This window comes from Pocillopora damicornis, chromosome 1 (assembly GCF_964200805.1).
Source record: "Pocillopora damicornis chromosome 1, jaPocDami1.2, whole genome shotgun sequence".
Lineage (NCBI taxonomy): Eukaryota > Metazoa > Cnidaria > Anthozoa > Scleractinia > Pocilloporidae > Pocillopora > Pocillopora damicornis.
The window spans coordinates 19,832,230-19,853,977 of NC_142670.1; the positions used below are offsets into that span (position 1 = coordinate 19,832,230).

Here is a 21,748-nt window from a genome sequence, read left to right on the forward strand (position 1 = left end):
ATTTTTCAGTTTTGATATGAGAATGTAAATTACACGATCCATTGATAACTGCTTGGTCAATGGGCAAAAATATTCAATGATTATCCTTTGCACTAATGAGGCAGTAGAGCCGTTATGTTGCAGTGATATCAAGGCATATGTGTATGGCAGAGTAGAAGAAACTCATTCTGATGAGGGAATCAACTCTAGGGTTTCAATCCTAACTTAATGTGGCACAGATTTTCCTAACTTTTATTAACCAAAGTTAGGGGTGAAAGGGACTGTGAACAAGGTTTGAAGGGGGGGGGGGAGATTAAAAAAGAAAACAAACTCCAGCACATTGCATAAAGTATCGATCTTTGATAACTGTAACTTTCGTTGTTCTTTGATTTGATTTGAAAACTAGTGTTGCGACGCTGGCAAACAAACTTCAGTATACTCCGCTTATTGGAGGGCATTACAGCAATATGCTAAATTTTTGTACAAGAGTTCTGCAAAAGAAATTCTCGTGGGTTAGTCCACGAGAGAGTCTCAGAAAATTTTTTGAGAGGTCGAGGAAGAGAAGGGCAAGATGTGATATCTTCGTGTTTCGTTGATATTGAGCAACATAGACCTTACGCTTATCTCGCAAAAACGTTTGGGATTAAAAACCATTTGGAAAGGCGAAGACGCAGAACATCAAGGTAATGGTAAACGCATTAATGATTCACTTGATAGAAGGAAAAAAGGGGCTGGAATAAACACAAGAATAAATCGGTAAAATGAGAAGCGTTCTTTGATTCGTTGATTGGGTTTAAGAGCGCCGATTTGAAACATAATTGTTTGTTCTAGATTTTTGCGGCTTTTCAAACTGTAGGAGAATGGTGGAGAGAGAAGTGGAACGATTGGGGTGATACTGCTTTGTCATTCCTTTCTATGTCACGAAGGTGTTCGCGGAATCGGTAGCCTTGTCGTCTTCCCGTTTCGGCGATGTGAAAAGATTTTCAGTAAGTGTAAGTTATGCCATAGATGACATAGGCAGAGGTAAAGATGAAAGGATTAGTGATCAGAATGAACGACTTGGTACTTGATATTCCTCAACGTTATGAATTAAAGAAATAGTTTTGCGTCGTGCGCGCGAGTATTTAAAAGCTCATGGTTGAACATTTGTTTAGAGTGCACTTCGTGGCGCGAAGATGGCAAAACCAGAGTCATCCTTAGATAAACATCGAAGTATAGGAAACAGAGTAAGGAATGACTTTCTTGACATGCGATGAGTGCGAAGATGAATACAGTAAAAAAACCAGAGGAATCTTTCGGCCAGTGCATAGACCGTTGCTTTCGATAGAAGCTTTGATATCTAGAAAAGCCGAAGGAGTGTCGGTCGGAAATTTTCCAGGTATAGTTCAGGGCCTTGTGAAACGAATTGACACCGGTTATGGTTAGAGGAAGTGTGGCTTATACAGTCGTTAATATAGCGACTGTAGATCTCAGGTTTTAGGCCATTGTATTATTTGGAAAACTGTTATTTGCAACTGGGTTACATCTTAGCTACACCATTATTTCTTAATTAGAGTTTTCCCCGGAAGAAAAACAATTTCTCCTTGTTTTTTTTTTACCGGTTACCATGTTTCCATGTATAGCAGAGCTCTTTCCCTCTGTATACAAACCACATAGACCCGACAATTCCTTGCTAAATTATGCTTAACTATGACACCAATTTTCCACATAATCGCAATAATGCCTGCAAAAATGTGCAATAGTAATCCATAACGTCAGCCACTGGAATGGTTTGGTTATACGGCGTCAGCGAGAGACCGAAAAGAGCACATGAAAAAATAGATTGTTCAGTAAAGGATGTTACAATTTCTGTATATTAATCATGCCTAACTCAGTTCACTTACTGCAAAGTATTCTCATCTAAAAGGGTATCTGGGATTATATGAACTGGAAAAACTGGCATTTGCCTTGTTAAAACCACTTTTTTTAATATCAGCGTACCTTCTTGCGTAAACTTTTCTATTTACACAAAACTGGAATACACGCTGGTTACAGAGTTTAATTACAAGAGAGGTGTAAAACGAAACATTTAATTTCCGAATAGCATGTTCTGCATGTTTTTAGTTGTTTCCTTGCAATCACTCTGTCTGAGAGTTTCGTTACTATATTCGTAAAAAAATATAAGACAAGGAGTGTCTTTCGTAAAGATTGCGATTGATACAAAATAAATGTCACAGTCTTTAACTTAAAGTTTAACAGAACATGCGCGTTCATTCTGCTACATTCTTATCTTATTTTCGGTTACTGGGGAGCTTAAGGTAGGAAGCCACGAATTCCTTGTTGAAGTTAAAATGAGTAAGAGACAGTATCCAGCCTCTTTATAGAGACTCGAGGAGAAGTGAAACCAAGAAGCGTTTCCTATAGAAGTACGCGTGGGTAGCAAATGAGAGAAAGCCTATTACAAGCGGCAAGAATCAAAAGATGAGACCCAGTGTTATTAAAAAAAAGGGAAAGCGAGCTCTAAAGAGTTGGAAAGTTGCACCACGACTTCCATTTCGATATCCTGAAGACAAACCAAATTTTTTAAAGAAAATTTTAACACTAAACTAGACTTCTTCAGGGAGTTTTACAAGATAACACTAAACGCCTGTATTTATAAGCCATAGTTAGCGGCTTTTCGGGAGCCAATGACCATAAACGCTTGGTGGACATACGAAAAGGAAAAGGTGAAGCTGTGAAAAATTTGAAAATTTTTTTTGGGCAGGGTGAGAATAATATTTGGGGCCACGGTTTCAGTTAGCTAAAAACCGTATGAATAAAGAAGTTCTACAACTACTGTTCTCAGAGTGCTGCTCACTAGTTTTGTTTTAAAAAATTGCACCACGACTTCCGTTTCGATATCCTGAGGACTAACCAAAGAGGGCGTAAGTAAAGTAAGTTTAAACTCACCTTTCTGAGACGTTATCAATAAATGCGCACTTGAAGAATTGAAGGACGAACTAGCTTTGTGTCTTTCCAACTTTGTTGATATATAACTGAAAAAAAGGTTATTTTACACATCTTTGTGTGGTAGAAAGACAAAGCTTCTTAGTTTGATTTCGGCGATTAAATAGGGATGAAATTGATAAGAGTAAAAGCATTGTTATCTTAGTGTTGGGAATACAAAAGAAAAAATATGTATCGCAAGCTATTCAGAAAAAAGTAAAAAGGAATTTGATCTTTTCATATTCCCATAACGCTCATATTTTACAATTTAGATCAATTGATATCTTCTATATTTATGAAAAAGTAGTCTATTTAGCATTTTAAAATACTCTCTTTATAGTACTTCTGATTTTAAATAAGAAACACAGTGTAAAAACAGGTGTTCGGTTTCTGTCGCAACTGGCTCTTCAGGTAGGCTTGGCTCAAATTTTGCTTGTGGAGGCAATATTAACCCGTCTTCTAGTGAAGAAAGTAATTGTTAACCGTTATGGTCAACAAAGAACTCTTTTATTTTTAATTCTATCAAAGTTAACATCTTTTGTCAAAAGGTAACTGTAACTGTAAACAATTTCTTCTTTTTAACCTCTTTACTTACTTTCCTATTAAAAAATTTGTTCATAGACTGCGTAGCTCGTTAATTCAAAAGAAAAGGGTGGTTTCTTGGGTACGTCATTCCTCCTACAACTTTTCGGTCTATCATATTGTTAGGTAACAGTCTTGTTTTTTGTTCTACCGCATCTTAACTTCAACATTTGGCATTCTTTATGGATGTGTGATACGTAAACAAATTAGCTTTAGCCATAGCATTTACTTTTTGGAGTTTTCAATGGATTAAAATTGCTTCAGTAGGCATAACTGGAGCATTACTTACCCATAGAGGTGGTCACCGTGGAAACCGTAGGTCTATTTTCACGCCGAATCCACGATAAGAGATTAATCCCAAGCCATACAAACGGTATTTTTTCCTTTGAAAATATTTAAAATATTACAAGTATTAAACTGCAAGGTGAAATGATCGCAAGAATTTGACCTGATAGGAGATTAACAGAGAAAATAACATTTGAAGACGTTACATAGCAATGAGATCCGCAGAAAATTCTTGGACATTTTTTTTGGTCACTTTCGACTGTGGTTGACTGTAGTTAGGCATTATCTGGAAAGTCTTTCGCTGATTCGCTTTCGTAGTCCAGAATCAGACACAATTTTGATGTCGACAGTTAAAATAACACATTGCAAGTTTGAAACTACAATACGTACATATGCAAGGTTCTGCGTAACCTCTGTGCACTCGTTGTGCTGAGTCGTCCGCTAAACAGCTGAACAAGGGTGTGGACGTGCCTGCAATATAGCTGTTCGCGCATGCTTAACGTAACCTCTTATGTACACGACTGATCGAAAAGTTGTTTACCTCTCTCCGGTTCGATTAGCAATGCTCTTCGGCAAGGAAAAGAAATACGACCTGGCGATTCAAATATTGAATCGATAAATCAAATCTACGCCGTGATTTAAGGTAGGACTAAACTTAAAAACGTTTGGAATTTTTTTCTCGTAGCAGCCCTCGATGAACCGTCACTTTATGCAGGCTGTTTACTTAAAAATTTTTGCCTTTTGAAGCAGATCGTTTGGAAACGCAGTTGTTGTTTAAGGTATGGCTAGACCTGAAAGCATTTGGAAATGTTCTTGCTCATAGTAAACTCTGCTGAAAAGTCACGTAATACAGATGGCCGTTTCTTTATATATCATGACTTTTTAAGCCGATATTCAGACTACGTACTTTTTTGAGCGTTTTTCCTGAGAGCGGAAATGTGCAATGTGGTCGATGCATGACCACCGAACATTTCAAATAATAAAGTTTTGAGAATGATGTAGTCCCGAAGTTTCTTTGATAAATTATTTGTATGCCGAAATTCTATGAAGTTTTGTCCGCTTACCTTTGAATCAAGGCCGAATGAACCGAATTGTGCCCGCGCATAATTCGCGTGAAGAGTTCGGTAAAATTTTTTTTAAGTGCTTATCTAAACTAAAAGCCAAGAAAGCGGAGCTCAGTTTCCCAAGAACAAATACTGATCCAAGATTTAATTTCATTTCGTTCAGAAATATCGAATACAAAGTTAACCGCTAGAATACAGGTCCGAAGTTTTGAGAATTTTCCTCTTTGCAAACTGTGTAGTGACAAAGGGAAACAACGAAAAAATATTATAAATGCGACCTTAGGTCGAAGTTTATTCAGTGAAAATGGCATAGTAGATAAAGATGCGTGTTATATAATTATCATGAAATCAAGTTGCTACGGTGAAGAGAATTTTGAAACATAAGGTTTATTCCTCTTTCGATTTTTAGACGAATTCCGCAAATTTGAATATAACTGAGCCCAACGAATTGTTTATGGTATACTATCATGTACACTGCGCATATTTTAATTACAGTCCTGTCAATATTTTTTCTTCACATAATTAAACATTGTAGTTAAATTCGGAATAGTGTGAAGACGTCGATCGAAGCTTGAAGATTGTGAGTTAATCATTTGATTCACTTTAGTGAGGCAAAATACAGCCTAATTAAAACCGATTCGACAGAAAATATTCAGTTTAAGTGGTGGACATCTGAAGTGAGGCGTGATTCAGTGCGGATGTGATTGAAAGGTTTCAATAGGGTATTGTTATGCTACACATCATTTGTATTGTTTTAGGCCGCTTGATGGCTGGGCAGGATTGACGAATATTATTTAACTATTGATAAGTTTCTCCGCTATCCGAAATCACCGTGTTAGAGGCTCTTCATTTCCATAAAATTTACATTTTCTTAAATATTTAAAGTCACCAGCTTTTGAGATCAGTTGATAAATCTGACGACTACCAGCGAGCACCCTCCGGCCTTTGTTTTTGTTTTGTATTGTTTTATGATTTTTTTTTCTTCCTTACGGCCTCGCTCTTATCATAGAAATTTCAAGAATAATTAATAACTTAAAACCTTTTATTACAATAAAGAACCTTGTGCTGTACTTATTATTGGACTTGCACCCGCATATCACTGTTGGTTGAATAATATCCTGACTCAGTCGTGCATGCAGCTCTGCTTTGTAAGTGACATGATGAGTGTCATTCAAAATTATTTAGTCTTAAGTTATTTGCACATCGCGTGTCAGTGACTGAAATCTGCTAGTGTTACTCATTATCGCTGCGACTATTGACAATGAAGTACTGAGGTGAATTGCTGTGCTACGTGGCTTAGACTTTGATACTATAGAACTTTGATACTATAAAATTTAATGATAGTTTCCCCTTAAGATGACAATGTTACATGGCTTTTCTTTTCTTATTGGTTGTTGTGGCGAGTTTTTTTAGTTTTCTAAATCCCTTAGGTACAAATCTTTTAAATACTTTTCGCACCATTGATTTATGCTTATTCATTTCGGTTTTTCACTTATGAGTTATGCACTATTATTTTCGCGCCTTATGAAAATTACACCGCCCCAAATTCACGTTTCACGCTCCTTCTTGTAATGTGTGTTATTTTTACTTCTATGTAAACTTTTTCCCACGACTGCTTCATTTTATTCCCTCGGCATTTGGGAAGTTCTGTCTTGTTATATCTTTGTATTCATTTTTTCTCGTGGTTATTTGTTAGTATATTTTTGTAGAGGTCCCTATTCTGTTTCTTAGGAATTTACTTCTTTATATGTATATTTGAAAAGAGTTAGTAAATCGAATGTTGAGTAAACATGTATAATTTCAAAAAGCGGGCCATTGCCTCTTCAAAGGTTTCACATCTTCGCGATTTATTTAACATCAATCAGCTGACTAGGTGTTAGTGTTGTCAGTCACGAAACGAAACGTAACGTGAAATATTATAAGAATGCGAAGCCTATTTCTGCAAGAAACCAGTATTACGTCCTTTTCTTCGCTTCACAAGGGTTGTTCAGTGTTTTTCGGATGGAATCGCTGTCCTGATTTTCCAGTTCAATTTTCAAAAACTTAAAGCTAAAGTGGAATAGAACGAAACACGCTGAATTAACTCCGATAAAATTCTTGCAGTGTGGCAAATGAGTTAAAATTGTAAGGCCATTTGATCGGGGACCATACTTTATATAAATTTGTAAGAAATCCTGTAAAATAATGAAAGGTAAGAAAATTAAGGGCTTCCTGCTTTTTTCCTTCTTTTTAGCAACGGAGCCATCAAAACGCAAAGGCAATCAGGTAAGTAAACAGAGCACAGGTGTGGAAATAAAGATAAGAATTAGTTGTCTCAGTTTCTTGTGGATATAACCATCCTCAGGGAAACGCCATTTTTTTATAGTGTGGATAAGGCTACATACGTCCTGCTGTCTGCGAAAGTAGTCATTGCTTATAACTTTTGACAGAAGACACGCAATTGCCTTACGATGCGCTAGATTCCGAGTTGAGAGGTCCAAGTTCGAGACCAGGCTGGGTGAGTGTGTTTGTTCTTAAGCAAAACACTACACTTAAACAGTTACTCTCTCCGCCCAGAGCGAATTATTATGGAAGCCTGATGAGATGATAGGAGTAACCTTGCAATGGACTGGCATCCCATCCAGGGGGAGCAGTAATACTCTTAGGCGCTTCATCCTATGGAAACTGGGATAGGCTTTGGCTGGATGGTTCACTTGGCTCGAGTACAGGCTTTACCTATAGCTTTTTAGTGCGTTTGCTCACTTTGGTATATCTTACACAGGTCGTTGCTCATTCGTTTAGTAATCCTCGGCAGCATCGAAAGTCACGATTTTCTAGTTTCACTCAGAGTCAAAGCATGGAATCTATTCCTCATCTGTTTATGATATCGCAAAACAATTTCAATAAAATTTGTTAAAGATTTAAATTTTAAACAGTGTACTGTCGCTGTATCGTAAAGCACTGCTCACGGATTGAAGCGTACAGAATAAATATCTCTTTCTGACAGAGTTCCTTCCGTACTGTAAATTACATATCTACTTTTTGTCCGCTCGGATTTAAAAGTCCAGCTGACACCTCTTTTTTCTCAAAAATTTCAGATATGGCGGAAGCTGAAAGCTTAAATTTTGACGATGAAACCTCGATAGGTATGGAAGAGAACATGATGGAAAAAAAATGAAAACAAAAAAAAAAAGATAAGTAAAACTAAGAAAAATAACCTGATTCGTAAGTGAACTAAGAATATTAGGTCAGCTAATGAAGAAAAAATTGTTAAATTGAATAATATTGAGAACTAATGATTTTACTTTACAAACTCTTCCTCCCTCTGTTACTTGGGGGAGCGATGAGGGGTGGAGGAGTAATAAATAGGCAAAGCACAGTAACTATGATACACTGCTAGCGCAAATGATCGTCTTGTGATTTTGTTAGCTATAGCGAAGGTGTATCTGATGGAGGGTGACGACAAGTACAGAAATAAACAGCCTCATAACGCGATACACTTTTACTCTGAGGGCCTCCAAGTAAACTGTAGGGATGATCAACTGAATGCCGAACTTTACAGCAAAAGGGCAAAAGCAAGTTTCTACTTAGGTAAGAATGTTTTAATTTTTTTTCGTACTGGTTTAACCTCCGAATGCATCCCCGGCTTGACTTAAGTTCTTGTTCGAATACGGAAAGTAAAATTTGATGGTAAAGATGAATTATTTTAAAATAATCTCTTGAAGTTCGTAAAGCCATAAGCTCAACTCGAAAAGGTTTCATTGTTACACTATTCGTTCCTTGTAGAAACAAGGCATTGTAGACGTACACAATAGAAGTTAATAAACATTCTGTGTACCTTAGCCTTCCTTTTAAGCATGATTTAAGCATATCAAAAGGTGAAGCTCGTTTCTGACTTTTGCCTTATCAGCACTCTCTTGTTAGTCTTAGACAAATATTTTACAATAAGAAATTAAAAAATGTTAAAGGTTGACCTGTAACCCTTAACATACAGTTTGTGGCCATTAAGGGGAGGCTATTAAAAGTAAAAATATCGTTTTTCTGTTGGTAATCTTGCACTTGTTGATGTCTGCTGCTTTTTTCTTGCTCATAATGTTCACATGTTGACTTTTCCTCCTTTTGCTTCATTGTTTTATTCTTTCTTTTCCAGGTTATTACCAAGAAACCCTGGATGATGCATCAGTTGCTGTTGCGTTGGATCCAACTTTGATTAAAGCCATAGAATTAGGTAAGTTAATCGATAAATTGAGTCAAGGTAACTAACGAGGTGCCATAAATAAGACTAATAAATGGTGAATAATACATGGCGCACGTAGATATGCAATTTCTCTTTGAATGTGTAACTCGGTAGCTCAAAAATGAATGCAGCGAACGAGTGATGTTTCGAGTTGAACGCAAGAAGACAAATTCAATATCTACAGACAACTATGTATTAATTTGTTTATTTTATCAACACCAGAAGCCTTTGCTTATGAGAAAAGTCGACTTAAGTAATGATGAAAGCTGTGCCAGTCATTCATCGGCTTGACAGAATGGCGCGAAAGGCGAGTGACGTGTCAGTAGCTGATTGGTTATATCAATCACACGTAAATTATTATCGTAATATTATACGTGTGCTGTTACGGTTTTTCCAAGGGATGGAAATCCTTGAAATAACCAGATTTTATAAAATAAGTGGAAGTCATGTCTTAACGTGATAAGATCAAAACTGGCTTAATCACTCTCTTGGTAATCTGTCTGCCTCGGTTGTGTAAAACCGGAGCCAGCTATTTTCAAAAATCCGATCAACGATAGGATAACTGTCTGAACTGGAAACTTTTGCTAAGGGAAATATTATTTATCTTCATGCTGTCACACAATCATCTAATGCGGATGATTTGAAACTATGCTAAATTTGATCTCCCCCTCATTTATGTTCGAGAGAGCTTTTCCTCCGCATTATTTCACTCAAGGACACATTCACTTTCATGCATGTATCAGCACGTAAGTTCAAATCAATCAAACCACGCCTCTCCTTAAAATCGAAGTAGGTGTTTTTGTCATGTGACCGAAGCAAAAGGGCGTCAGCGGCTATGCACTGATTGATAACTTGTGAACAGAATTTGGTTCGATTTCATGAAAGAAAGAAGAATTTTTTTCACCACCTAACAAAAGTTAGCGAACTGCATTCAACCAATTGCCATTCGTCTTTAGGAGCCAGTGCTTGTGTGCAGCTACAATTACAAGCAGAGGCCATTCAGAGGTGTCAGAAGGGACTGGCAGTATCCTTTGTTTAGGTTTTAGGAATATATCCCCACATCTTGACTGTTTCAGAATCTCAATCAATTTAGGCGATTTGTTTTTATTGCTTGCTCCATTCCGATCAAAAAAGGCGTATGTTTTATTCATAAGTCAGTCAGTGCCAAGAAGGCATCCAAAGATATGGAGTTTAAATGGTCTCAGCGGTTTGGGTAAGTTAAATTATCAGAAATGAATTGCTGATTGGTATTTGAGGTACACTTCCACTGCATGAGTCTTTCAATCGACATTATAATGAACGCAGACCAGACAGAGTCTACATCATATTTAAACGGATTTGATCTTAAGATACGGATAAGAATAAGTTTGCACTCGTTTGTGCACTCGTTTCTCCTTTAAAAAAGGAAACAAGATTATCTTACTGACTGCTTGGAGCATATACACTTCTCCCTTAATAACCACTCACTCTATCGGTTAATTTGCTTTGCATTTATGGTTCATATTTATTTTTTATTGACCCGATCTTGCAGCAACGGTTATGAACACTCAGCAAGTGGCTGGGAGAAATAAAATTGCCATGTATGTGTATGGGAGAGAAAAAAAGTGTGAATTCTTATGGCTATACGAGTAAGACAAATGTGTAAGTATCAAGTGATAACAAAGAGCTGTAAGTTAAATTAATCAGTCTTTACTCTACGAAGATTGTAAAGTGCAATGACGTCTTGGAAAACTTATGGAGACTATGTACTTGTGAGGCACACGCAGTTCAAGAAACATTGGAGACATGGAAGAAAGAGGACGAACTGACAATAAATCCCGAGAAATCCCAGGCAAGAAATTGGAAAATCAGTTCATTCACACCAACGCACGCGAAACAAGCAAAAACAAAGGCTGGATCATGTGGGATGCCCTTTTAAATATTTAACTTCTCTCATTCTTACAACGAAATTTGAAAAGAAAGTGAGACTTCAAAACAATATTTGATGGGAAAATTGTTCTTCTCTTGATAAAACAATGGCCTTGGTAGGATAACTGGTTTATTAAGAGTTTGGAATGGCCAACTGGGGAAATATACTGTAAACATAGATACTTCATGATGGAACTCTAATTGCTTAGTATAGGTGAAAAGATGAAACTGAGGGACCGTCTATTCAATCTTCCTCTTATTGATATGTTACCTGAACTTAAAAGGCGCAATTTGTTTTACTTAAGGCCTACAAAAAGAATCATACCGAGCTGAAGCAATTGCAAAAGCACTCCAAGAATTAGAAGTTGCTAAAGAAGAAGAAAAAGAAGGTGATGTGGGGAATGCAAATGAAAGTCTTTGGAATAATCCTAACCAATCAGGAAATTTGAAGAAGGCTATCGAGTATAATGAACGTCGTCTGAAGACTGCTAAGAAAATGCAAGACAAAATTGGGGAAGGAATGGCTTATGAAAGTCTGGCCGATCTCTTCCATTGTTCAGGAGATTTTAGGCGGGCCGTCGAGTACCATAAGCTTCATTTAAAAAATTTCCAAAGAAATAGGAGAGAAATCACTTGAGGGAAGGGTTTATGGAAATCTTGGAATTTCCTACCGTGCGTTTGGCGATTTCGAGAAGGCCATCGAGTGCTATGAGTGTAGTCTTAAGATTGCTAAGGAAGTGGGAAACAAAGTTGGAGAGGGAGCGGCTTGTGGAAATCTCGGCTTGGCGTATCGTGCGTTGGGAGATTTCAAGAAGGCCATCTATTACCATGAATGCCATCTAAGAATTGCCAAAGAAGTGGGAGACAAAGTTGGAGAGGGAGGAGTGTATAGTAATCTGGGAAACGTCTTTCGTGGATTAGGATATCTTACGAAGGCCGTCGCTTACCATGGATGTCATCTAAAAATTGCTAAAGAAGTACGAGACAAAGCTGGAGAGGGAATGGCCTATGGAAATCTCGGCTCAGATTTTCGTGCATTGGCAGATTTTAAGAGGGCCATCGAATATCATGAATGCCATCTACGACTTTCCAAAGAAGTGAGGGACAAAGCTGGAGAAGGAAGGGCTTATGGAAATCTTGGCAATACCTATCACAGCTTAGGAGACTTCAAAAGGGCTATTGAATACCACAAGCGCGATTTAAGAATTGCCAGAGAAGTGGGAGACAAAGCTGGAGAGGGAAGGGCTTTTGGAAATCTTGGCATCGCTTTTCATAGTTTGGGAGATCTCAAGAAGGCTATCGAGTGCTATAAGTGGGATTTGGAAATTGCTAAAGAAGTAGGAGACAAAGCTGGAGAGGAAGCAGCTTATGGAAACCTTGGAAATGCATATGATCAATTAGGAGATTTCAAAACGTCTATCGAGTACGGGAAACGTCTCCTAAACTTTGCCGAAGAGCAAGGACAAAAATCTGTTCAAGCAGCAGCTTATGGAAATCTAGGCTCGACCTATGACAAATTAGGATATATTAGTAAGTCCATCGAGTGCCAAAAGTGTCTTTTACAAATTGCCAAAGAAATAGGAGACAGAACTTTAGAGGGAGGGGCTTATGGAAATCTCGGAAACACCTACTATAAATCAGGAGACTTTAAGAAAGCCATTGAATATTATGAACTTCGTCAAAAAGTTGCTAAAGAAGTAGGAGACAAAGCTGTAGTTTCCGTTTCATTTTATCGACTCGGTCAGAGCTTTGAAGGCAAGGGATCGTCAACGAATGCTCTTGAATGCTATCGTCCCAGTGTGATGATGTTTAATGAAATCAGAGCCGCTCTCGAGTTTAAAGACGAGTGGAAGATTAATTATCGCGATACATATAGTCATGCATACAATAATTTGTGGCGTCTGCATTTAAACCGTGGTGAAGTAATTGATGCTTTGTTTTATGCCGAGGAAGGACGAGCCCAAGCCCAAGCTTTAAGGGATCTCATGGAGGATAAGTACGGGCTTAAGGAAGCAAACTCTCAGTCTCACTTTTTGGAAAGGTCAGCTAACTTCTCCCTTACATCTATTCCATCGACAACAGTTTTTGTAGCGTTTAGTGAGAAAGAAATCTTCCTCTGGGTTATAAACAGCGATTGCGAGGTCAAATTGAGAAGAAGGGGAATAGAAGACCATTCATTAGAACAGAATGTGCGAACTTTTATCACCTCTTTAAACCACAGTCTTCTTAAGGAGATAACTGTACGAGATGGCATTAAATGCGAAAATCGCTCGCTTGACGAGCCTTGTGATGTGACATTGACGACTGAGAGAGCCCCTGTTAGTGTTTCTCACTCTACTCCACCCGGAGAAAGCTTAAAGAAGATGAGTAACATTATCATTGCTCCTATAGCTGATCGGTTTCATGGAAATGACCTCATACTCGTTCCTGAAGGTCCATTTTGTTTGGTATTCTATGTAGCATTGGTGAACCCAACCCTGAAATATCTGTCTGAGCTTTATAAGATCCGTATGATGCCATCTCTGAGCACTTTGAAATTGGTCACTAATTGTCCAACAGAGTCCCACAATAAAACCGACGCACTACTTGTTGGAGATCCGTGCTTAGAGGAAGTTCTTTATGATGGTAAAAGATTGTGTGAGCTGCCATTTGCGAAGAAGGAAGTAGAGATGATTGGAAGAATTCTCTGCACGGCCCCCCTCATCGGAAAAAAGGCTACTAAAGGTGAAGTTTTGAAGCGACTCTCGACGGTTGCCTTGATACATATCGCAGCACATGGCAGCATGGAAACGGGAGAAATTGCCTTGGCACCAAACCCTATTCGAGAATCCCATCGTCCCAGAGAGAAAGACTTTCTACTGACAATGGCGGATGTTTTACAGGCTCAGCTGCGGGCAAGATTGGTTGTGTTGAGTTGTTGTCATAGCGCTCGTGGAGAAATAAAGGCTGAGGGGTTAGTTGGCATTGCTCGAGCATTTCTAGGTGCCGGGGCTCGTTCCGTTTTGGTGTCCCTGTGGGCAATTGATGACGAAGCCACTTTCCAGTTCATGAAACATTTCTATAAAGAACTAGTTAGAGGAAGAAGGGTCTGTGAAGCTCTGGACCAAGCCATGAAATGTATGAGAGAGTCTGGAGATTTCAGGGAAGTGAAACATTGGGCACCATTTGCTCTCATCGGGGATGATGTCACTCTTGAGCTGAATGGAACCGATGCAATCTAGTTGCTGCTCAATGTAATTATTACTTGTTTTGGGATTTTTTTAACAGACTTTCTCTAGGATGCTTAAACTGCCTTTTAACATCAAATCTTACAAATATTATGCTTTTGTATTTTTGTTTGCGATATGAATCTCTCACCCACCCTCTAAAATCTCAATTATAAGCGGCAGAAGTTATTTTTTAACCATTTTATTCGAGATTTCGCAGCTGCCATAGCTGGGCCTTGGTCAGGGGCTTTTAAACGTTGGATAAGGTCACATTTCGCAGTCTGGAAGAATTTGTAGATTAGTGGAGGAAAAAGGTGACTTTTCTAGACATTGTATCAGCTGTGAATTGTACTTGCCCCGAAAAAAGGAGAAGAGGGCCGAGGTTTTCAAAAAACTACACCATGATTTTATTTCTCAAAATACATGATTTTTTGTTGTTGCTGACTCTTTTTTTCTCCCCTTAGATGGTTGCTGAACAAATAAGGTGGATTCAAACTAGAATTATCGTTGTTCTTTAACCTAGACTAATACTGGAATGGACCTTGTTGTGATAAATCCATGTAATGCGATGGACAGTGTTGTTTCACCTTTGAAATAGTTAAGAGACTGAACAAAATACTTCATCATAATTTAGGAGTTTACAAGCAAAATGGTCCGTTTAGCACGGTGAAAGTGAACTCTTAACTCGAAAAGGTATACGCTTATTTTATGGTAATTCGTAAAGAGCCATAGTCACTGATATTATTTGATATATTTTAGCTTATCTGATTTTAAAATCGGCTTTATAGCATAAGTATGCATAATTTTAATGTATGAATGCTTTTAATTTAGGAGTTAGTAAGACAAGAGGTTGGGTCTCAAAACATACGAACAATATATTTTATTAATGAGATATCGGTTCTTGATTTTCAAAAGGTACAATAGCTACCAAGCAATTTTTATTCAGAACTCTTATCAAATATTTTAAGTCATGGATCATCCAAATACTGCCGATGGACGTTGTGATCATGTGGTTTTGATCCTAATTTGCGGTAATAGTCTTGAAGCAATTTCATTAACCAAGTTTATTTAAGTGACTGGTTCTTCGTAAAATAGGAATTGCATTTAAACTCAAGTCTAAGTACGAAAATAGTTTGGAGATGTTGTCACATTTTCAATAAGAAAATCAGTGGAACCACTGGAGGTCTTGAGCGCAGTTTGCTTTAGGGGATGGTTCGTTACTTTAAGCTGTTATTTCTAAGAGACCAATCCTAAATAAGAGTAGCGAAATATTAGTTCAAATTTTTCAGTTAGAAGTTAATAAGTAACTTCTAAAGTTTCTCCTTCCGCACAGAAGTTGCATCTAGATTAAAAAGAAAGGAAGAGGAGTCAAACTATGCACAGTGTTAAATAATGAGATTGCGGGATCTGTTGAACTAATTTGAACTTATAAACAATCAGCTGGGATTGGTGTTTTGTTTTTGAATTTGTTTAAGTTACCTTGAATATTGTCTACACCTTTTTAGTAGGCAGGTGTTGCATTAATTGACCGTTGACATCAATCAAATAGTTGAACGATTGTTCATGTTTATTTTAGAATGAAAGTGTAGAGGTATTATGTCAAAGGAAGTGCTTTGCATTCGGGATTGGCTTCTAAGTATATACGCGTGGAACAACTTATTCAATTGCAGTAATTTAGATAATACTTTCTGGTACAGTTTTTAACCCAAAGGGATATAGCTAACTTCGAACTTTTGTATGTGCTAAAACTGATTTTCTTTTAAAGTACAATATTCCTTTTTTCGGATGTTCTTTTGACTATGAAGCTGAGTAATTATTTTTTGGTCTTCACTCTTTTGACCTAATGCTAGCCTTTAACTGGCTATTTCTTCCTGGAATTTTTAGAATCACTGATTTAGTACCATGATCTGATGTTGCGCTTTTTTTGCTACTTGAACTGAAGCCATGCCAAACCAATGTTTTGCAGCTACCGGTAATAATAATTTTGGCTATCGTTTCACAACTTGTAATTAGTTTTTACTGGCTATCTCTTTCGGAAATTTCCAGAGTCACTTGACCTGAGCTATGTCATACGAATATTTTACAGCTAATGAGAAATAATCTTTTCAATTGTTTCACAGCCTGTGAAATGATTTCCATTAGTGTGACTGGAATCACTATTTTCTAGTTAATATATAGAAAGTTGGCGTTATTGTTGTTAGGCCCTTCTACAAATTTGAACTGTTTACTTTTGTTATAAGTTATTATTACGCAATTACCTTTGAAGTGTTTTTCTGTAAACGTATTTATCTTGCACTTAAATGAATTCCATCATAGTTGTACCTCGTAATTTTTAACGAAGCCATGAAACGTATGAGGGAATCCGAAATGTTCAGCGAAGTGAAGTAATGGGTCTCATTTGTTCTCATTAGGGTGACGTCATACTGGAGTTCAAACAAACAGTGGAAATCTAGATTCTGTCCATTGTTAGTAGACTCTGTTTTACAGTAAAGCAGTTCGATAGAATTGGCGTAAGAGTTGTTATGCTCCTTTGCTGTCTTTACTGGCATCTACCTGATAAATTATTCAGGACGTTTTTACAGCTGTTTTTGCTATTTTCGTAGCAACTGCTTCGGCTGTATTTATGATCTGTCTTTCGGTGAAGGGTGTAATCTTTACCCCCTGATGGAACTTTAAGCTCGCATCACTTGTATCAACTGGAGTATAATGTACACTGATGGGGGATTGAACTTAAAGAAATTCTTATCAATTTCAAGTCAGAATCTTAAGTGAGAAGCAATCAAAGTATAATTCAGCTTATAATGTAGCTTAGACTTTTTATATTCAATGCTAAATGTCTCTAAACAATCGAAAACATTTATATCGAGAACTTAAACCAGAATGGAAAAACATTTGTGGATTGGAAATATAGTTTTCAAATTTACACAGACCTTTTTTTAGTAATAAGCAAATATTTCAATCCTTACACAAGGATAGCTATAGAAAGTTAATGGCTGAAAACGAACGTATCTTGCGTGTACCGGGTTTTTCAGAATGTTCTTCACCACCGTTGTCAAATCCTTGTTGGCTTGAAAGACCTGCAAACAAATATGAATAATCAGTGATATTTTGGCACCATGAAAAAGAAGATGGAAAAAAAATCTCCTCTAGAACTATTTGGAAAAAAAAAACCAAAGTAAGATAGGGCTCTCCTGGGCAGCATAAGATCTGAACAGCTTAATGGAAATAGACTGCTGCAGCGTCAGCCGTAAGCAACTGCAGGCGGCCGTAAGCTCCAGTCAGTAGTGGCACTAAGGGCAGTGGACCGAAGTCGTAACAATCGCAAGCTTCGTTTATCCGAAATAATCTTTGCTTCCCTAGGAAAGTTGTTTGAAACAGCGCAAATTTGATTTCCTCGTGTTCAAATTTGGCACGAACGTTGAGTGAGCGAAAAGGAACAAAGGCATCTGTAATTTTTTCAGGTGCCTTTAATCCAGAGTGTTCACTTAAAAACACCTTGTCAACTTGTTGTTCTTGATATGTCATCCACTCAAGTCCATTTGCCGAAAAGATAATCTTGTAGCTCTTCTTAAGTGCTCCGTTTTTCTTCCCCTGGGTGGCTACCGCACACACCCAGCGTAGTACTCCCATATCCACTTGTATGAAGTCATTGGTGATTTTAGAGGTCTTTTGACACCTACCCGTATTTCCATTTAGACGTCCTTTGTGTGCATAATAATACATGTAATGAGAGCTTGCAGTTATTTGGGCGTCGGGAATTAGGGTCTCACTTTCAACTCCCATCGGTTTGCAAACTAAACGAGAAAAAAAAAGAAAAAAAAAAAAAACGAACTGTGCTTACATTTATTACTATATTATATTTAAATCATCTAATCATTAATATGAACTTTTCATGGTACTCCTGCTTCATGGTCATAAACTAAATTAAAACAGGTTTAAAGAGAAAAGTGAATATCATGTTAATGTTAATTGGTTACTCCACCTAAGTTTGTTTTAAAATGTGTCCAAATACTTTTCGTCTCCTTTCTCTATGGATTGTACAAAAATTAATCTTCACCTTTCGATTCCATGTTGCAAAATTCATGAACAGGAGTTTCTGGGATACCGGACTTCAGCCAGTACACTCCGATGATCGCTTGTCTTCCTTCATTCGCTTTGATCTCTTCGTAGGATTTTCTGGGTAGTTCAAAAAGAAAACCGAGAGGAACTGAAAGGAAGAAGAGGACATTGATCTTACAATTATTTCAAATTACGGAAAGAAAATAAAAAATATGTTTAATTTAAGGGTAAAAATGATGAAAAGGGGAAATTGAGCGAGTCTATAGAGAAAAATGATATATGCATTCTATAATCAATTGAAGCATTTCTTCTTTTTCACTCTTTGCCGTTAATTACTTTCTTTGCAAAAAAGAGTTCGATGTTAGCCTTGAAGGCCAGAAATTTGTTTTAAAAGTACGCTAAGACTTCCAACGGGAGAGGAAGGGAAGTTGATTTGTTCAAGTTTCTCTAAACCGGAAAAAAAGAACTTGGTGTCAGACAGTGAAATATTTCGCAAATCTTCAAATTTTGCGAGAATGCGGGCCTTGGCAGACACTTCTTTAGGAATACAGACACCTTTTCAGTTTGAAAGATTTCATAAAAGTAGCGAGATTAAAACATGAGGTTTCGGCGACGACATGTCTTCATCATCAAATGTAAAAATTATTATAAGTTTGGTGACGCTCTATAAAGAAAGGAAAGTGTGAAACTAAATTAGAATAAAATGAGATGGAGTAACACAAAAGAATGCACATGATTGAATATGTATTTTCCGCTGGTATGACGTTGATGCAGTTCGTTAGCACTTTATGTTTTTTCGTTTTTGTTGGAACACGCCGTTAGGGCGTGTCTCCAGGGGTTTTTGTGATTGGTTGATGTGTAGTATTTTAGGCTTCAAAGAGTTGACAGATTCCTCTCGCTCACGCTCTCCATCCTGGCTTTTACTTCTTTTCCCACCCACCCACCCCCCCGCTCTGTAGCGGAGTGGATTTTTTTCGCACAAAACTTGGAGGGCGAAAATTGCCTGGTTGTTCCCCCTGTGAGCCTTATTGCTAGAGCTATTCATTACCTGCACGTTTCCAGGGCTGTTGCCACTTTAGTTGTGCCCTTTTGGCCGTCTTCATATTTCTGGCCTATTATTTCTAGAAAATTGTCTAGATTTGTTGTGGATTATAAGTGTTTTGAGGCTGCTGCTTTAGGGCAAGGGCGGAATATAAATTCGTTTTTGGGTAGTGACAGGTTCACTGGTTTCATCCTAGCCGTTCGTATGAAGTTTTCTTAAGTTTCTATGGCTTTATTTACATGGGATCTTTAACCATTAAAATTTCAGTGGATAAAAGGGCAGGCCTGGGCCGATATTATTACCATGTTTTGTAGTTAAGAGGCACTGGCCTTGGTTGATATTGTTCCAATATCTTTGTAGATAAGAGGCACTGGCCTGGGTCGATATTATTACCATGTTTTGTAGTTAAGAGGCACTGGCCCGAGTTGGTATTATTACAATGTTCTTGTGGATAACAGGCACTGGCCTGGGGTTGGTATTGTTACTATGTTTTTGCGGAGGCGCTTGTCGTTATTCTCTGTTGTTGTGGAAGTGTCTTTGCAGCATGCGACTGTTTTGGCGGTTTCATAATTTGCATTATTTCTTTTGTTTTCTCGTTACAGATGTTTGCTTCAGACGATGTTTGGAGTTGCATCCCGGTTGGTGTAAAGCCTAACCTAGAGAGTTTATCTCGACATTATTGAAGTCTAAAGCGGATTCTACATCGAGGAGATATAAGAAAGAGATTTCTTTATTGAATTTTGTAATTCCTCCAACGTTCAGCCAGTGCCTCCTTTTCCTGCTACGTTTAAAGTCGTTTATCTATTTAAGGTTTATCAGAGTTCTAACTCTTATGCTTCTCTAGTTATGGCTCACGCAGCTCTTAAGTGGTTTCACTCGTTCGGTTTAAGTAACGGCGCTAATCCATTGGATAGTTCGATCTTTCATAATTTACTGGAGGCTGCTAGGCGTAATAAGCTAGTTACTGTTAAAAAGGCCCCTATCTCCGCTGAAATTAGTAAGGATATTATTGATAAGTTCGCTGGATCTTCTGCTAATCTTAAGGACATACGAGTTGCTTGTATCTGCTCTTTAGGCTTTGCGGGTTTTTTTTCGTTATGATGAGCTTAGTAACATTGCGCCCATGCATCTTGAATTTTTTCCTGATCATCTTAGAGTGTTTGTTCCCAGGGCTAAAAATGACATTTATCGTGAAGGTAATTATGTCTATATTAAGAGGTTAGCTAACAAGTATTGCCCTGTTGCACTTTTAGAAAGGTACATTTCCATGTGTAACATTGAACTTTCAAGTTCAGTTGCTCTCTTCCGTCCAGTAAGGTTATTTAAGTCTACCAACACTTACAAGTTATACGGAGTTAAATTATCATATACCAGATGTAGGGAAATCTTTAAAGAATGCCTTAAAGAAATAGGGGTGGATCATAAGTTGTACGGGCTTCATAGTTTAAGGACTGGTGGAGCTGCCTCTGCTGTTAGTTATAACCCTAGTCTTTCGGAGAGGGTACTTAAACTGCATGGTCGGTGGAAGTCCGATACTGCGAAGGATATGTACATTCAAGAAGATATTTCTAAGCGTTTACATCTAACTTCTCAGCTTGGTTTGTAAATTTACATTTATTTAGCGATATTCAGTTTAGTTACACTGCTATGACTGCTTGTGTGAAGCTTGAATAAACGTCAGTTGTTGGACTGCCTGAGCATCCAACCATCAATTTGTTGTATTTGTTCATCTATTTATTTAAGAGGAAAATAATTTCCGTTCGTTTGAGCGTAGCGAATTAGAACAGTTTCGCTGGAATTGATTGTTCAGAGTCGGTCTCTTTTTCCTTATTAAAAGCATCTTGAGAATAAAGCACTCAAACTTTCGGCGGAATTTCTCTAGGATGGCAAATCCCTCGCCAAGATTTTTCGGTCTTTGATTTTTTCGTCCTTGAGATGTTTACCGATGACGGAATATTTGTGTTCCTCAATGTCAAGGTGAAGGCAATGGTTCGTGTAGCCTATATAACTCGCACCACGCAAACTACTTTTAAATCCATACTCAACGCGTTGTAAGTTTACCAAGAAGGGTTTGTTTCCGTGACTTTTAAATCTTCCGACATTTTCCTGCTTGTGAAAACTGGTTGTTGTACACTGTCGATTTTCTTTCGAACGTCGCTTAGGTGTCGGCGTATTTCTGGTCTTTGAAAGGCAACGTGATTCGTACAGGGTTGTCGACTAGCTCAATTAGGTTGTGGAAACGTGGAAACTCTGGAAAATAGAATCAATGAGTTTTTTTTTAGGATATTTCAGTTTCAGAAATATTGTTCTCAGATCCTGAAACTCTTTTCAAAAAAGATCCGGTGAGGATGACAAACGGTTGGCGTGATCAAGGATAGTTTTTATCAGGTATCGTTTATATCTATTGTCAATATGGCTCTGATAATGGAGTAGAAGCCCTTTG

The 21,748-nt window shown here is 37.7% G+C and overlaps 2 protein-coding genes across 2 annotated transcripts; one reads left to right on the plus strand and one right to left on the minus strand.

The window, feature by feature from the left end:
- The first annotated feature begins 4,329 nt into the window (after positions 1-4,329).
- Positions 4,330-21,042, plus strand: LOC113666927 (uncharacterized). The gene is made up of 11 exons (XM_089181291.1): positions 4,330-4,453; positions 7,108-7,139; positions 7,952-7,999; positions 8,283-8,444; positions 9,004-9,081; positions 10,047-10,114; positions 10,793-11,006; positions 11,304-11,531; positions 11,599-14,231; positions 14,669-14,897; positions 19,908-21,042. The coding sequence occupies exons 3-9, from the start codon at positions 7,954-7,956 to the stop codon at positions 14,217-14,219; spliced, it is 3,417 nt and encodes a 1,138-aa protein (XP_089037417.1). The 5' UTR covers positions 4,330-4,453; positions 7,108-7,139; positions 7,952-7,953; the 3' UTR covers positions 14,220-14,231; positions 14,669-14,897; positions 19,908-21,042.
- On the minus strand, positions 17,119-18,714 carry LOC149052621 (lactadherin-like). Its single transcript, XM_089204735.1, has 2 exons — positions 18,262-18,714; positions 17,119-17,998 (listed from the first exon to the last, which is right to left on the minus strand). Exons 1-2 carry the CDS (start codon positions 18,272-18,274, stop codon positions 17,421-17,423), a joined length of 591 nt encoding a protein of 196 aa, XP_089060861.1. The 5' UTR covers positions 18,275-18,714; the 3' UTR covers positions 17,119-17,420.
- Positions 21,043-21,748: the final 706 nt, after the last annotated feature.

Coding starts and splice junctions, on each gene's coding strand:
- LOC113666927 (XM_089181291.1), top strand. CDS start 7,954: ATGGCGGAAGCTGAAAGCTTAAATTTTGACGATGAAACCTCGATAG. Junction 8,000..8,282: donor TGACGATGAAACCTCGATAG/GTATGGAAGAGA, acceptor TGATTTTGTTAG/CTATAGCGAAGGTGTATCTG. Junction 9,082..10,046: donor GATTAAAGCCATAGAATTAG/GTAAGTTAATCG, acceptor ATTCGTCTTTAG/GAGCCAGTGCTTGTGTGCAG.